Genomic DNA, 17,432 nt, shown 5'->3' on the forward strand with positions numbered 1-17,432 from the left:
GGGCCATTAGGTGCCACAAATGAAATTCAGTGCTACCTCATTTCGGTCATATCCTGGTCCCACCTCATAGGTATTTTTTTGTTATCTTTTTTCTTTTTTTTTTTTTTAACCAGTTTGTTAAAATTCTGGGCCTTAACTGTTAATCTAATGAAGTTACATTCCTGAGGTTGTTAAGTGAACCACAATGGGTTTATTACAAAGTCCTCTAGAATGAAGTTTATTAAACAAAAGACAACTTATTATAAAAAAAGGACTGGAGAAATAGTGACTTGCCTTGCATGCTGCCCTTTTGGTCAACCCTGGTTGATCATTGGCACCAGTTATGGTTCCCTGAGCATTCCTGAGTGGCCAGGGGTTATTTCTGGCCACAAAACCAGGGGTTAGAAGCTGAGCACTGCTGGGTGTGGCTCCCCAACAGTCACCAAATCAATGATCTTTTCAGGTTATTTCTGTATCAAATAAGTTTAGTGTATCAATCTTTTCAATCATTCAATCTTCACAGTAGTCTCTTGCAAGCAGCCCTTTGTGGCAGTGGTAGTATAGCTATTCCCATTTCTCAGATGAGAAAACCAAGACATTGGTTATAATGTGAGGAATAGCCAGTACAAAGCGGTTAGACGGCAGTTATAGGTTGAATTCTGGCTGCATTGTTGTTTTACAGAAAAGATAAATTGCAGGGAATCTGACTTGCTTCAGTATATTGCAGTACTTAGGCAAAGTTGGTGATCTTTTCCCTTGCTTTATTTCTATTTTTTTTTCTTTTTGGGTCACACCACAGGGGCTATTCCTGGCTCTGCACTGAGGAATTACTCTTGGCGGTACTGGGGGACAATATGGGATGCTGGGAATCGAACCCGGGTCAGCCGCATGCAAGGCAAACGCCCTGCCCGCTGTGCTATTGCTCCAGCCCCACCTTGCTTTATTTCTAGATGCTTCTGCATCTGAAATCCTTTCCAAGAGAGTTCACAGGTGTGGTTGAAAGAGCTATTAAAAAGAGAGGAAGAAAGAAAGAAAGAAATAAAGAAAGAAAGAAAGAAAGAAAGAGAAAGAAAGAAAAAGAAAAGCAAGCAAGCAAGCAATTTATTTGGAATACCCAAACCGGGTTTCACATCAGGGCTGCCTTTGGTAGCTGGTTTTGAGCAGCCCATTTAGCTTCCTGCGGCCCTAATTTCCCCTCTCGCTATAGCGAGCTGGAGCGATGCTCTCTGAGGTTTAGCCACTGGCGACTGGCATTGGTTGTCAAGTCACGATCGACCTATACTACTTGTTGAAAAATCGCGTTGTGGAAAAAAAAAAAGAGAAAAAAGAAAAAACTTCGTCGGCCTTTGGATTAAATGTCCTGAAGCACAACGCAGGAGCACCTACGGGCTCGCCAAGTCTGCAAAGGACAGATTTCTCGGCGCTGCTCCTAGGGGATCGCCGCCCGCCTCCGCATCCGCGGCCGGCCCTTCCGGTTGTCATAGAAACGGGACGCCCCAGCCGACAGAGGCCCCGCCCCCGCCCCCCCCGCCCGGCGGGCCACGTGACGGCGCAGGCGCGCTGCGGGCGGCCGAGGCGCCGCGGGGGCTGCTGGGAGCGAGCGCCGCGTCCTGGTCCGGAAGTGGCGGCGGCGGCGGCGGCGGCTTCCCCGGGCCCGGTGGCCGCCGTCCGCGCCGAGAGCCGAGCCGGCGGCGGGCGGGCGCTCCGGAAGGCGGCGACGGCGGCCTCGGCTCAGGTAGGCGCTGCGTCCGCCTGCGGCGACCCCCCCACATCCCCGCCGCCTCCGGGGCCGCGGGGGGTCGGGGCGGCGGTTCTCGGCCGGGGGCGCGCGAGCCCCTCGGGGCTGAGGCGGGGCCGCGGGTCAGCCTGGCGCCTCAGAGTGTCCGGGCCGCGTGAGTCCGGGACCCCCCTCAGCCCGGCCTCGGGGTCTCCAAGCCGCGTGAGTCCGGGACCCCCGTCAGCCCGACCCTCAGGGTCTCCAAGCCGCGTGAGTCCGGGACCCCCGTCAGCCCGACCCTCAGGGTCTCCAAGCCGCGTGAGTCCGGGACCCCCGTCAGCCCGACCCTCAGGGTCTCCAGGCCGCGTGAGTCCGGGACCCCCCTCAGCCCGGCCTCGGGGTCTCCAGGCCGCGTGAGTCCGGGACCCCCGTCAGCCCGACCCTCAGGGTCTCCAGGCCGCGTGAGTCCGGGACCCCCCTCAGCTCGGCCCTCAGGGTCTCCAGGTGGCGTGAGTGCGGGACCCCCCGGTCAGCCCGGCCCTCGGGGTCTCCCGGCCCGGTCAGCCCGGCCCCAGGGGGTCTCGGGGCCGCCTGCAGGCGCGCAGCTGAGGGGACGGTGAGCGTGGGGGCGGGGCGGGGGGCGGCCGTGGTGGGCGGCCCGGGCGGGCGGCCCGGGCGTCTGGACGAGACCCCCGCCTGCCCCAGTGCCCGTGCCCGAGGCCGGGAGGTCGCGCGCCCCCCCCCCCCCCCCCCCCCCCCCCGAAAGCGGCGCTGGCGCTGTGGCCCTGGACTGCCCGGTCCTGCCCGACCCGGAAGCTCAGCCCCGTGCTGGGGGGCAGGGGGGCGACACCTGTGAAGCTCGGCCCCGTGCTGGGGGGACAGACGTGAAGCTCCACGCGGGCTTTGGTGGCCGCGGGGAGCAGGTGCCCCCGGCTTGGGCGCCAAGATGCACGCGTGCAGCCCGGCCCGGGGACCTGGAGCCGTGCGTGGCGGTCACCAGGAGCCTCCCAGCAGATTCCAGTGATGAAAATAGACACCGGGGTCAGAGCTTGGGACGAGCTGTGAGGACGTGGTCGAGGTCTTTGTGAGCCCAGACTTGATTGGAGCTGTGGAAGCGCGGTCGGGAGCCCGGCTTCAGGACCCGCCCTTACAAGGTGCGAGTCCACTGCGGGCCGCACGTTTACAAGCTGGAGATAAACAGAGGACCTGGACGTTTCCGTTCACACGTCATTTTTTCAGCCCCCCATCAGATGGCTTTGTTCTTTTCAGGTCCTCGTGACTTGTACCCCGCCGCCAACACTGGCTGCTGGCTTCTAGATCCCGATATAACGTGTTTTTTTAAAAATATATTTATGTTTATATATATTTCTTTTTCACTTTTTATGATTTTATTTATTGGATCACTGTGAGACCAGTTACAAAACTTTCGGGTTTAAGTCTCGATCATGCAATGAAACACCCGTACCTTCACCAGGGCCCATTCTCCACCAACCAAATCCCCAGGATACCCCCGTTGCACACCCTCCCCCTACCTGTGGGGCAGATGATTTCCACATTACTCTCTCTCTGCTTTGATCACATTCAGTATTTTGACGCCAGAGCCACCATTATTATTTGGGATTTTACCCCAACACTCAGATATGCTGAAAAGGCAGCAGTAGACAATCTGTGTTCTATTGCTGGTTATGAATAACATATGATGTCACATGGCTGCAGTAGTGGTCATGCGGTTATGAAATTCTGAAATTTTAACACTTAAATCTGGAGGGATTTCTGACAAAACCTGCTGGGTTCCGAGATTTGTTTCTGAGTCTCTGGGATCATGGCCGTTAAGCAGCTTGATCAGGAGCCAGAAAGGCCGTTAGTGGGCAGTGACTTGGGGTCTCATTGGGATGGGGAGGAAAGGGTCGGCCCCAGCCCATGAGGCCCTGCGTGTCTCATCACTGCAGGCCCAAACCTGACTGTCCAGTGGCCTCTGGAGGATGATGGCCACTGGGCCACCAGGGGGAACAGGCCAAGGCACAAAACCTATTCCCACCAGGGTTGGCCCAGCGCTGGTAACCTACTGCAGGGACCGGACGCACTTCTGCCAAAAGCCGCTCGGTTTTGAGATTTGTTTGAGTCTCTGGGATCATGGCCATTAAACGGCTTGATCATGAGCCAGAGAGGCTGTTTGTGGGTGCGACTCGGTGTCTCATTGGGATAGGGAGGAAAGGGCCGGCTCCACCCCCATCCCATGAGACCCCGTGTGTCTCGTCACTGCGGGCCCAAACTTGACTGTCCAGTCGCCTATGGCATATGGTGGCCTTCCAGCCCCCAAGGGGGAGCAGGCGGAGGGACAGCACCCTTTCCCCCCTGGGATGGCCCAATGACAGTGACCTACTGCGGGGTCCGGACACATTTCTGCCAAAAGCCGCTGGGTTTCGAGATTTGTTTTGAGTCTCTGGGATCATGGCCATTAAGCAGCTTGATCAGGAGCCAGAGAGGCTGTTTGTGGACAGCGACTCATGGTCTGGTTGGGGTGGGGAGGAAAGAGCCAGCTCCGCCCCCATCCCGTGAGGCCCCTCCTGTCTCATCACTGTGGGCCGAAACCTGATTGTCCAGTGGCCGCTGGAGGATACAGGTCACCGAGCCGCCAGGGGGAACAGGCAAGGCACGAAACCTATTCCCACCTGGGGTGGCCTGGCACCGGTAACATACTGCAGGGACCGAACGCATTTCTTCCAAAAGCCGTTGGGTTTTGAGATTTGTTTCTGATTCTCTGGGATCATGGCCGTTAAGCATTTTGATCAGGAACCAGAGAGGCCACACCTCCAATTATATAGCTGAGCCCGAGGTGGTTTGTGGGTGTGTCTCCCACATACCTAACTTTTGGCCACTTACTTTCTTGGTAAACTTTGCCCAAGTTTTTGGGGTCTGGCCAAAGTCACAGCAGCAATTTTAGGGTATCTGGAAGTCTGAAGGCGCTATCAGGCTGCTGATGCACTCGCCTCACAGGTACAAATTGACCTGCTGGCGGCACCATACCCCCATACACAGCAGGTAGGGCGTTTGCCTTGCACGCGGCCAACATGGCCGACCCGAGTTCGATTCCTCCGCCCCTCTCGGAGAGCCCGGCAAGCTACCGAGAGTATTCGATATGCCAGACACAGTAACAACAAAGTCTGCAATGGAGACGTTACTGGGCCCGCTCGAGCAAATCGATGATCAACGGGAGGGCCTTTACCTTTACCCCCATATATATCTTTTTCAAAACCAATTTATTTTCTTGTATTTTTCTTTTTTGGTTTTTGGGCATACCTGGCGGTGCTCAGAGCTAACACCTGGCATTGTACTCAGGAATCATTCCTGGCATTACTCAGGGGACCTTATGCGATGCTGAAGATCAAACCGTTTGCCTAGTGCAAAGCGTGTGCAAGTCCTACTGACTGTACTCTCTCCCGCCCCTTGGTACTTTTTAGGGGGCTGCCGACTCTCAGTGTTTAGCCTGCACTGCAAACTGATGGGTTTTGGTACTCAGGTCTTTTGTGAAACTTTCCAGTCAGCTTTGCTGTGATCCTACTTTTTATGGGGGCTGCCGGCTCTCAGCAGTTGTTTAGCCAGCACTGCAGACCGATGACTTTGGTACTCAGGTCTTCTGTGGAACTTTCTAGTCAGCTTTGCTGTGATTCCTACTGGACTGAGAGTATGATGAAATTTTGAGGTGCCCAGGAACTATAGATCTGGGACAGTTTGGCAGCTTGGTAGTTTGATGAGGTTCTGTTGTAGAGCGGGGCTGTTTCTAAGTCAGGCTGTTGGTGTGACTTCAGGCTTCTGTACCTTCAGGCAGAAAGGATAATTCTCCTGCCCCCCCAGTCCACGAAGGCTTTGGAGTTCTCAGACTTGACCAGTCTTCCTTGGAAGTTGCTTATTGATCTTGATGGAGTTTTTAGAGCAGCACTGTTCAGTAAACAGATAGGACTGGAGAGGGAACTCAGTGGGCATGCTTTGTATGCAGGAGTCCTGGGTTTGACCCCTGGCACTGCAAGTTCATCCATGGACTAGAAGGAGTGACTCCTGAGAGTGACCTGGGAGTGCCCATATGGGGTCCTAGAAATTGAGCCCGGGTTGCTCAAAAGCACGGCAAACATCTTACCTGTTGTGCTATTATCCTGCCCTAGAAGTGTTAATTTTAGTATTTAATTCAGTATGTCCATGTTATCAACACACTATCATATTCAACAGACACTATCGTATTCACTACTCTTGGCTGTGGTGTTCATACATCTTTTTTTGTTTTTGTTTTTTTGTTTTTTTGGGTCAAACCCAGCGGTGCTCAGGGCTTATTCCTGGTTTTGTGTCAGAGATCACTCCTGGCAGGTGTGGGGAACCTACGGTCTGGGATGCTGGGGATCAAACCTGGGTTGGCCTTGTGCAGGGCAAACGTACTATCACTGACCCCGAAAACACATCTTATTGCCAGACCTGGCCCTGGTGCAGCCAGAACTTATTTGAGGCATTGGGGATCTCAGACCACAGAAATGCCAGGATTGTGCTTATTGATGTGAGTAGCTTTGGGGGTGTGGATTCACAACCATGCAGTGCTTTAGCCACTGAGCCATTTCCTAACCCTTCTCATCTATAATTTCTTCTGTATATACTAAGTTTTTTAAGGAGAAAATAAGAAAAAAACCCTACTTACAATTGAATCAAGAATAAAATAGTTAGGAACAGATTTAATCAAGGAAAGTAATGGTTTCTACACTGAAAACTAAGACATTGATGAAAGAAATGGAAAACAATACAAATAGGAAGATTTTGTTGCTAGGGATTGGAAGAATTAATATTACTCCAATGTTCTTACAGGTTTACTCTGCAAAATCTAGATTCATTATAATCTATATTAGAATTCCAGTGGCTGTTTTTTTTTTTTTTTTGGGCACGAGGAGGGTTGCTTGGAGTTGAGGTGGCACTCGGTGATACTTGTGTGTGCTTGTTGTCCCCAGTGCTGCTGCTGACCAGACGGGCATGTTGGAGATGCTGGCATGCTATGTGGTGTCAGGAATTGAATTTGGGGTCCCTAGCTCACAAGGCTGGCGATAGCACAGCAGGTAGGGTGTTTGCCTTGTATGTGGCCGACCCGGGTTCGATTCCTCCATTCCTTTCGGAGAGCTTGGCAAGCTCTCTGTGGCGTATTCAATATGCCAAAAACAGTAACAACAAATCTCACAATGAAGACATTACTGGTGCCCACTCAAGCAAATCGATGAACAATGGGAGAACAATGCTATAGTGCAGACAGCTCACAAGGCATGGACTCTAACCCTTTGAACCAATCACTTCTCTTTAAAACAGAGAAGTATGAATTATTTCTTGGTTATGCACTTTGCTCTTTGTTTCTAATTCCACTTTATTAAAGTGTAGCACTGTCATCCCGTTGTTCGTCGATTTGCTCGGGAACCTCTATGATTATGTATTAATTAAAAAAACTTATGGTATTGCTCAAGTTCAAATAGTGTTAATATGAAAACACTGAACCAGAACCATTAATACTGTAATCTAGAAAATTCAACACCCAGTAGTTTCTACTATCCGGTGGAAGAAAATAATTTAATTGTGTGTGTGTGTGGTGCCAGGGCTTTACACTCGGCCTCACACGTGCAAGACAAGTGCTTTATTGCTGAGTCACAACCCATTTAAACTTGTGAAACAACCTCATGACACTGAACATAGCATTGTGTGCTAGCTGCCAGTCATTAGTGTAAGGTGAGTGCCCTGTGCTGGGGAACTTCCTGGCTCTGCCTTAGGTTGGCTTCCTGCTGATGTTTAGGCAGCAGACTCTCTAATCTGCCCAGAGTGAGAAAGGATCTTTGGGCAGCATACCCTACTGTGCCTGAAGTGAGAAACTGATGACTCTGGAGAATACATACTTGGTTCGGGACCTCAGCAGCTGAATCGGTGGCAATGAAGCCAGAGATCTCCAGATCTCCAGGGCTCCCCTGAGATGCCAGTGATTCAGAGACAGCACAGAGTCCTAAGTTTTTCACCTTTTTCTCAAGGAAAAAGAACCAGAAGAGCAATTCCTGTGTGGGAACTGGTTTCCCTCATGTGACTTAACCACAAAACGCCCTGAATTACCAAAGTAGTCTTGAGAGAGAACAAAGCTGCAGGTATCAGACTTTCTGTTTCAAACAGTGTCATACACATTTTTTCCCCAGAGAAACCTGTGATCTGCTACTGACATAAAAAGCTAACAGTGCAGATCAGTGGAAGAGTAGAAAACTCAGATAAATCTGTGCATCCTCAATTTATAACAGAGGAACTGAGAACATTCAATGGGGAAATGATCGTCTCTTCAGTAAAAGATGTATTGAAAAACGGACCCTTATCTCACTCCACACACAGAAGTCAACTCAAATGGAAATAATGACTTGAACTAATACATGAAACCATAATGCCTGTAGAACAACAGATCGGTGTAATGAGCTCCATGATATTGGTTGTAGGCAACTTTGTTTTGGGGCTTGTCCCCAGAAGCAAGGGTAGAGCAGAGGAAATACACAACTGCGCAAAAACTGGGAGAAAATATTTGCAGATCATCTCACAGTGGGTTAATATTCAGAATAACAATACATTAAAGTCAGGAGCAAAGTAGCAGTCCAACTGAAAAATGGGCAGAGGAACTGAAGATATTTTTCCCAGAAAGAGTTGGCCAGCAGGTATCCGAAAAGGTAACCGACGTCACGAATCAACAGGGAATTGCAAGTGAGATCACAGTGAGACATCACCTGACACGTGCCGGAATGGCTAACCTCCTAAAGATGAGACATAAGGGGTGCTAGCAGGGATGTGAATGAAAAGAAGTATTTGGACTGGAGAGATCGTATAGCAGGTTGGGTACTTGCTTTGCATGGGGCAGACCCGAATTCGATCCCTGTGCTGCGTATGATTTCCCCAAGCCACATCAGGAGTGATTGCTGAGCGCAGACCCAGGAGTAGGTCCTGAGGCACAACCAGGCAATAACCACAAGCTCCCTACCCCTTTGCAAACAAAAAATCCTCATGAACTCTTAATGGGAATTTAAATTTGTACAGTCACTGTGGAAAACTGTGGAATTTCCTTAACTACAATTAGAACGAAACTAAGTCAAATTCATAGATAACAGAGGATAGATTGATAATTATCAGAAGAGGGGGATACCGGGGAGGGTGGTCAAAATGTTCAGCCTTACAGTTAGTAGATACATACATTTGGGGTATGTAATAGGCTGACCATAGCAAATCATGTATCACTGTATCACTGTCCTCTCATTCTTCGATTTTTGCTCCAGCGGGTCCCGTAACGTCTCCATCATGAGACTTGTTGTTACTGTGTTTGGCATATCGAATACGTCACGGGTAGCTTGCCAGGCTTTGCCATGCGGGCGAGATAACTCTCTCGGTAGCTTGCCCGGCTCTCCGAGAGGGGCACAGGAATCGAACTCGGTTTGTCGAAGGTTGGCTGTGTGCAAGGCAAACACCCTACCCGCTGTGCTATCGCTCCAGCCCAGTGTAATTATATCACTTTATAAATACTGCATATCATTATGCTGTATATACCTTGGAGTAATACAGTGACAAATCTGGGCATATTTAACTGTTGGCCCTCATTTAGGCCTACTTGACCTGGAACTACTTAGGTCTGGAACTGTAGAGAATAAGTTGATTTCTCTTGACTAGTCCCCAGCATAGCAATTGATACATTATACTAAATTAATCCCTCCTCCTTGTGACTGTTGTCATTCACCTCTGCCCTGTGAATAAGTGAATAAATACATGCAGCAGAAAACTAATTTAAAGTTTGTAGGAAGTAACTGAAATTTGTGGATTTCGAATATAGGTTTGAGTAACTTGAACCCTATTTTTAAAAAGAGATTTAATTTTTTTTTTCCAGCATTATGGATCCGAGCCTGCTGAGAGAACGGGAGCTATTCAAAAAACGAGCTCTTTCCACTCCTGTTGTTGAAAAAAGATCAGTAACTGCTAGCTCATCATCGTCATCATCATCATCAAAGAAGAAGAAAGCAAAACTAGAACATGGAGGTTCATCAGGCTCTAAGCAAAATTCTGGTTAGTAAAACTGACTTAATGGTTTCGTTTCTATTTTTCAGAAAACCATTTAGCCATGCACATTTTTCGGTTTTATATTCATATTGGTTTATGTTAAGCAAAGAGGTTTCCAATCTGTTTTTTTTTTTTAAATTTTTATTTATTTATTTATTTATTTTTGGCCACAGCTGGCTGTGTTCATTGCTTCCTCCTGGCTCTGGGCTTAGTGATCACTCTTAGGGACCCTATGTAATACTTAGGATTGAACTCAGGTTGGCTGTATGCAAGGCAACAGCCCTACCCTATGTACTGTTGCTCTAGTTTCGGTGCCCAAATTAAAAAACAACAGCCTTTTTTGGTTACACCCAGGGCTTCCTTCTGTCTCTGGGCTCAGGAATCTCTCCTGGTCCTGCCAGTGCTTGGGCCCATATGTGATTCCAGGGACTGAACCTGGGCTGGCTATGTGTAAGGCAAGCATCTATGCCTTGTACAGTTTCTCCAGTCTGAGGTTCCCAGATGTATTTGGCTGACCCACTCCTTTCAGAAACAAAATTAGTCAGTGTCTTATATATCCCGGATATTAACCCTTATCTGATGGGTATTGGGTAAATTTTTTTTTTTCCCGTTCCATGGTCTTTCTCTTTATTTTGGTCACCACTTTGTTTCTACTTATTTTTAGTTTTCTGAATTACTTCTGGCAAGCTTGGGGGACCATATTGGGTACCAGGGATCCAACACAGGTCAGCTGTGTGCAAGGCGAACACCTTACCCGCTGTACTCTCTCTGGTCCCTGAACTCCCTCAGGAGGGGTGCTTGCACACATCTGGCATTGCTCTTGGGGGCCACACATCTCAGCTGTGCTGCTCTCATACGCTTGGCTATACATGTGGCCAGAATTGCTTGTGGTTCTGAATCACAGAGTCTAGAATGGCCAGGCACAAACCGTGGGACCCAAGGGATTGGCCTCAGTGCATGATGGTAAGGGGGACTGAACCCTGGGCCTTGCAGTGCAGATGCTCAGGCACTGAGCTCCCCACTCCCGCCCCAAAAGGGTTCTTTTGAGTTAAAGGCTAATAATAAGAAGCAGCTTCATGAGAATTACTTTTTGCTCTTCCCATTTACCTAGAACAAAGACATACATTTTTAAATGACTCTCTGTCCAGCACGCTCCACCCTTTAGCCTCTGGTCTCTAATTTCAGGATGATTCGATTTCTAAGAGTCTAATCATCTCCTAGGGGACCAATTCTCTCCCTTTACCCCCAATCTCCATCATAAATTTTAAGCCCTAACTTTCCCATAGATATTTTTTGGGATTTTTTGGGGGTTGGGGGGGGTCACATCAGGCAATGCTCAGGGGTTACTCCCTGCACTCTGGAATTACTCCTGGTGGTGCTCCAGGAACCATAGGAGATGTCGGGGATTAAACCCAGGTTGGCAGCGTGCAAGTCAAATGCCCTAGCCATTGTGGTATCACTTCAGCCCCCTTTCCCATAGATTTTATGGGTAAAATTTACCTAGAAATTCAGCCTCTTCTTTAGTTTGCTTATTTTTTTAAAATTTAAATTAATTTTTATAAGTTAATAATAATTTGTTACATTCAATATTCAATACCATTCCCACCACCATTACATCTTTCCACTACTTTATTTTGAATTTTCCCAACCACCACCCAAGTTTGTCCCAATAGCAGGCCCTAAATAATTTATTTTGTATTGCTTGTTAAGAATAATCTGCTAAAAATGATCAAAAAAGTTTCCTGAGAAGAAAGTGTGTAAGGATTTTTGTGTTTTCCAGTTAGACTCAGCCTGGCACAGGCTTCAGAGGCATCTCTGCAGCTTCTTGCTGTCTTCTGAGATATAGTTGTGAGTCTCTGGATCATGTCCATTAATGAGTTTATATGGCTCCAGAGACAGTTCATGGATGTGACTGCCAGGCTACGGAAGAACAGGGAGATTGGGGGAGATCACCTTTCCTGACCCCATGAGAGACTGGAGAGCCTTTTGTTTGTTTGTTTTGATTTGTAAGAGTTCTTTATATTCTGTATGCAATTCTTTGATTTAATGTCACTTGTACTCTCAGTAAAATACCTTAAAAAATCCTTATACTTAATGGTCATGAAAATTTGCTGGAGAGAGAGTATAGGAATTCAGGTACTTGTCTTTTTTTTTTTTTTTTTTTGCTTTTGGGTCATACCTGGCGATGCTCAGGGGTTACTACTCCTGGCTTTGTGCTCAGGAATTACTCCTGATGGTGCTCAGGAGGTACCATATGGGATGCTGGGAATCTACCCGAGTCGGCTACATGCAAGGCAAGCGCCCTCCTTGCTGTGCTATAACTCCAGCCCCCAGGTACTTGTCTTGCATACGGTTGTGGTGGCTGCAACCTTGGTTAGAGGCTTGGTACCACATAGTCCCCGGAGCACCTCCAGGGGTCCCTCCTGACCCAGAAATAGCCTTTGAGCTCTGAGCACTGCCCAGTGTGGCCCAGAGCCAAAATAACAACAATGAAAAGTTTTAGAAGTTTCACATCAATGAAGCCTTGGTTTGATCTCTTGCTGCAAAAACAAACAAAAGCCCCGAAAAAACCAAACCAGGTTTATAGCTTTGGTTTATAGCTTTGGTTCTGTGATGATGTCAGTGGATGCTTTTTGTAACTGTATAAGGTCTGAATTAATCTTTTTGTTTTGTTTTGGGGGACCCCACACTCAACTGTGCTCAGTAATTCTTAATCTATGCTCAGGGATTACTCCGGGGGGACCAAGGCAAATACCTTTCCTGCTCTGTCTCTCCAGCCCCTAAAATGAATCCGTTTGTGTGTGGTTATTCAGTTTTCCTTTTGTTATAGGTTGAAAATACAATTTTTTGTGGGGCTTTGAGTATTAGCTCAAAGGGCTCGAATGGCTGTTTTGCCTTCTGGCCGGGGGAGAGAAAATTTGGTACTTTCTCTACTGAGTTGGGTTAATAGTGGTGTTGAGTATTGTTAGGTCATAAGTGAAATAAATTATTTTTGGAATAATAGTTCTATTGACTCTCTTGTCTATCCTCATGCTCAAAATGCACTCTTGATTGCTGTAGCTTTATAGTTTTGAAACTGGGAGAATAAATTCTATTTTCAAAAATTAAAATATTTTTACTGGATCAGGTTCACTTAGTTGATATCTGTAAGGAGCCAGCCAGGGTTTTGATAGCATTGAATCTAAGAATCAGTTTGGAGAGAATTGCCATTTTAATATTCAGTCAGTGACCATGATTGTTTTTTTTATTTAGATTCACATTTTTTGAATATTTTGTTCTTGTTTTTTTGGACCACATTGATGATGTTCAGTCCTGGATGTGCACTTAGAAATCTGACTTTACGAGTCACAGGGTCTGATTTGGGGATATAAGTAATTAACAAACAGGGGAAGTAGAGCACAAAGGAGAGGTTAAGGATAAATCCAGAGGAATGGGAGTGCCTTGGGAGCACTGTGGTAGGTATAACTCAGTAAGCCTAAGCTCCCTGCAGCAAGGGAGAAAGGACAAACCAGTGTTATCTTACAACACCTGGCAATGCTGAGGACTTACTCCTGGCTCTGCTCAGAAATTGCTGATAGCAGTGCTCGGGAAACCATATGGGGTGCAGGGGAAGAGCCCAGTTCTGCTGCATGCAAGGCAGATAAATGCCCTACCTGCTATGCTATCGCTTTGGCCCCTCTTTCTTTTTTCTTTTTGGTTTTTGGGCCACGGCCGGGTATGGTCAGGGTTTACTTCTGTCTCTGCACTCAGGGATCACGATACTCCTGGTGAGATTTGGAGGAACCACATATGGTGCCAGGGATGGAACCCAGTCAGCTGAGTGCAAGTCATATATCTTGCCCGTTGTACTATCTCTGCCTAGGTTTTTTAATCTCTGGTTATGGTGTCGAAAGGTTGAAAACCATTGATCTGCCGCAGTGGCGGTAACTGCTGGTCCCTAGACCCGTGCTGTTCTGCAGGTGTAAAAGATGGGCGCGTGCTGGTTTAGGCTACAGTAATGTGTAGGGGATTTCATCACAAACAGTAGATCATTCAACAACAGGAAGAGCTTCTGTAGGCTTTGCTTCTCTTTGGTTTGGCCGGGGTTATCCTTGAATAGTAAGAAGCATAATCTAAATTGTGCTAATAGCACCCAGATCTCAATGACTTAAAAACAAAAAAGGTTTCTCTCTTTCACCACGTGTGTATCATGGGTTGACGGTGTCTCGGGTCATGGTTACTCAAGGGCTCATGTGACAGGGACTCAGCTGATGTTTCAGGTGTGGCTGGTTTCTTTGGAAGCTCTTGCCTGGGCAGTTTGAAGCTCTGGGTTGGAAGTGACACACATTGCTTCTTCTCAGAACTCCTTGGCCAGGCCTAGGCACAGGACTGTGCAGTGTTGCCATGTGCTCGGTGAGAGCAGGGCTGAGACTGACTGTGGACACGACAGGGCATTGCCGCCTTAATCTGGTCATTACCACAAGATTGCTGCAGCCATTGCTTCCCATGCCTCCTTGGTTGGTGTGTCTCTGCTTAGTATTTATTTACTTATTTTTTTTATTTGCTCGAGGTAAAGGCCCTCCCGTTGATCGTCGATTTGCTCGAGCGGGCCCAGTAACGTCTCCATTGGAGACTTTGTTGTTACTGTGTCTGGCATATCGACTACTCTCGGTAGCTTGCCGGGCTCTCCGAGAGGGGCGGAGGAATCGAACTCGGGTCGGCCATGTTGGCCGCGTGTAAGGCGAACGCCCTACCTGCTGTGCACAGCGGCTACGATAGCACAGCGGTAGGGCGTTCGCCTTACACGCGGCCAACATGGCCGACCCGAGTTCGATTCTTCCGCCCCTCTCGGAGAGCCCGGCAAGCTACCGAGAGTAGTCGATATGCCAGACACAGTAACAACAAAGTCTCCAATGGAGACGTTACTGGGCCCGCTCGAGCAAATCGACGATCAACGGGAGGGCCTTTACCTTTACCTTTACCTTTTTTTTATAAAACAGCTAGTGATTCAAATATAAATCTTGGGGCTGTAGAGACAATACAGGGATTAATGCTCTTGCTTTGCACAAGGTTTCAATTCTGCCACCACATATGGTCCCCACCAGGAGTGACCCTGAAACAGTTGGGAGCAGCCCCTGAGCCTGCTTGCAAAACTTGCCTATTAGCCCTTTGAGCTCTCTCTAGGTTCGAGTCCTTTTTTTAACAAATGTTGAGGGGTTCTGGCATTTGATATTTTTGGGATGTTTTCTTCATTGGATGTCTTAGTCCTTAAAAACATAAATATGGGGCAGGAGCAATAGTACAGCGGGTAGGGTGTTTGCCTTGCATACGGTCGACCCGGGTTCAATCCCCGGCATTCCATATGGTCTCTCAAGCACCGCCAGAAGTAATTTCTGAGTGCAGAGCCAGGAGTAACCTCTGAGTATTGCTGTGTGTGACCCCCCCGCCCCCAATAAGGCGTAAATATGAGAAGCAAACTGAAAGAGCAAGTTGCAGGAAAGTGAGATTTAGTGGGGATCACTGTCACTGTCCTCCCATTGTTCATCGATTTGCTCGAGTGGGCCCAGTAATTTCTCCATTGTGACAATTGTTACTGTGTTTGGTATATTGAATACAACACGGGTAGCTTGCCAGGCTTTACCGTGTGGACGAGATACTCTCGGTAGCTTGCCTGGCTCTCCGAGAGGGGTGGAAGAATCGAACTCGGGTCAGCCATGTTGGCAGCTTGCAAGGCAAACACCCTGCCCGCTGTGCTGTTGCTCCAGCCCTTAGTGGGGATACTAGTGAGTTTTAGTTTGAAATAGTCTGGCCTTTCTTAGACTTTGTATTTCTTACTAAGTAGTAAGTCAGCGATATGGGCTTTTGTGAGGGGTATATTGTTTTGGGCATGGTGGGATACATGTGACTATGTGTAGGTTTTACTCCTGGCTCTGTGCTCAGGGATCACTCCTGGTGGAGCTTCCAGAACCATGTGTGGTGCTAGGGTTTGTGAGTTTCAAAGAATAGCGTGGGCTCTGGGGATTCTTGAAGGACTGGGGAATGGAGAAACAGGACCCCAGGCTCGTTGGTAGTCTGTTTATTTCTCTCTCCTCCCCAACGTAGTCAGTCTCTCCTCTTACAGCACAATTGTAGTCGTAGTTTGGTCGTAGTCCCAGTCATCATGTTCCATCATCCTAGTCTCCTCTTAGACCTCAAAGTCCTCTACTTCCTTATATCTTTCCTTTCTCCTTACAGCATGAAAGGTGGGGGTGCATATAGGTGGGCTTGTACATCGTCATAACGACAAACAGGTAAAATCACTCCTTCAGGGGAAGTTCTAGGAGATTAACTCAAGGACAGAATCTCATCTGAGGGTTCAGCACTCCAGGGTTCAGCACTCCAGATTACTAAAAGATCTGCTTAAGGACATGATTCCATCCAGTGTGTATTGCCTTATCCTTTCCTCAGCTGGTAATCCATTTAAACAATCACATTGAATACTAATATTTCTATTCATTTTGTACGAACACAGTAAGAGATATATTAAGCTTAAAGAGTGGCTCATCCTGGGAACATCTCGCTGTATATCCCAGACCACAGTCCTCAGGCCAGGTTAGTCTTTCCTAACCCCAGCAGGGTCTTTATTCAGTTACTTCTTTTTGGGTCATGACAGAGTTTGTCCCATGACCATGCTCTTCTTATAATTATGGTGCTTAGCTTGTCCCCTTTCAATGGCAGAGTAGCTTACACCTTGCCCTGGGTCCATCCATCCCCTTCATCAGGACCCTGCTTTTGGAGTGCTAGGAACTAAGGGCAGTTGAGGCTTAAGTCAAAAAAATATGGATGTCCAGGAGTAAATATTATTTTGGAGTCAGTTAACTCCCATGTTACAAAAACATAGCTTCAGCTGTCTTCCTGTGTCTACACAAAAAGGACATTGCCAAACCATGCAAGTGACATAAAGGAAAAAGAAAAGCAATATAGGATTATTAGTGTTTGATGGGTCTGGAGCGATAGCACAGCGGGGAGGGCATTTGCCTTGCACATGACCGACCTGGGTTCGATTCCTCCATCCTTGGCGAGCCCAGCAAGCTACCAAGAATATCCACCGAGAATATCCACCAGCACGGCAGAGCCTGACAAGCTACCAGCACATTCAGTATGCCCAAAACAGTAACAGCGTTACTGGTGCCCGCTTTAGCAAAATGGATGAACAACAGGAGGACAGTGCTACAGTGCAGTGCTACAGTGTTTGATGGGATTGGGTATGCCTCAGGGGCTCTGCTGTGGGAGTAGTTCGATAAACCTAAGGTCCCTGAGGGAGGAGCAAGGACAACCCAACGTTATTGAACAGGGGTTGAGCCTGGGTTGGCTGCCTGCAAAGCAAATGCCTTTCTACTATAGTAGTATACTATAGTATACTACAGTAGCTCTCCAGACCGTTGTTGGAATCATTGTTTTGATGGCAGGGGATTCATACCTAGCACTGCTCAGGACTTACTCCTGGCTCTGTGCTCAGGGATCACTCCTGTCCAGGCTTGTGGGACCATAGGAGATGCTGGGGATCGATCCCAGTTTGGCCACCTTCAAGGCAAGTGTCCTACCATCTATACCGTTGCTCTGGTCACATAGTCTCGAACATTTTATACTGGTATACTTGTGCCCTTTCTCATCATATGTAAATACTTGTCATTAA

General features: G+C 48.0%; 1 protein-coding gene across 1 annotated transcript in view; it reads left to right on the top strand.

The window, feature by feature from the left end:
* The first annotated feature begins 1,692 nt into the window (after window positions 1-1,692).
* The window catches only part of GTF2E2 (general transcription factor IIE subunit 2), a 69,027-nt gene continuing 53,287 nt past the window's right edge, over window positions 1,693-17,432 (top strand). Inside the window, exons 1-2 of the mRNA XM_056116791.1 lie at window positions 1,693-1,714; window positions 9,609-9,784. Of these exons, the coding sequence (XP_055972766.1) occupies window positions 9,613-9,784 (172 nt within the window). The 5' untranslated portion in view covers window positions 1,693-1,714; window positions 9,609-9,612. The remainder of the gene's footprint in view (window positions 1,715-9,608; window positions 9,785-17,432) is intronic.

The sequence above is a fragment of the Sorex fumeus genome, unplaced genomic scaffold, assembly GCF_029834395.1.
Source record: "Sorex fumeus unplaced genomic scaffold, SorFum_2.1 ptg000033l, whole genome shotgun sequence".
Lineage (NCBI taxonomy): Eukaryota > Metazoa > Chordata > Mammalia > Eulipotyphla > Soricidae > Sorex > Sorex fumeus.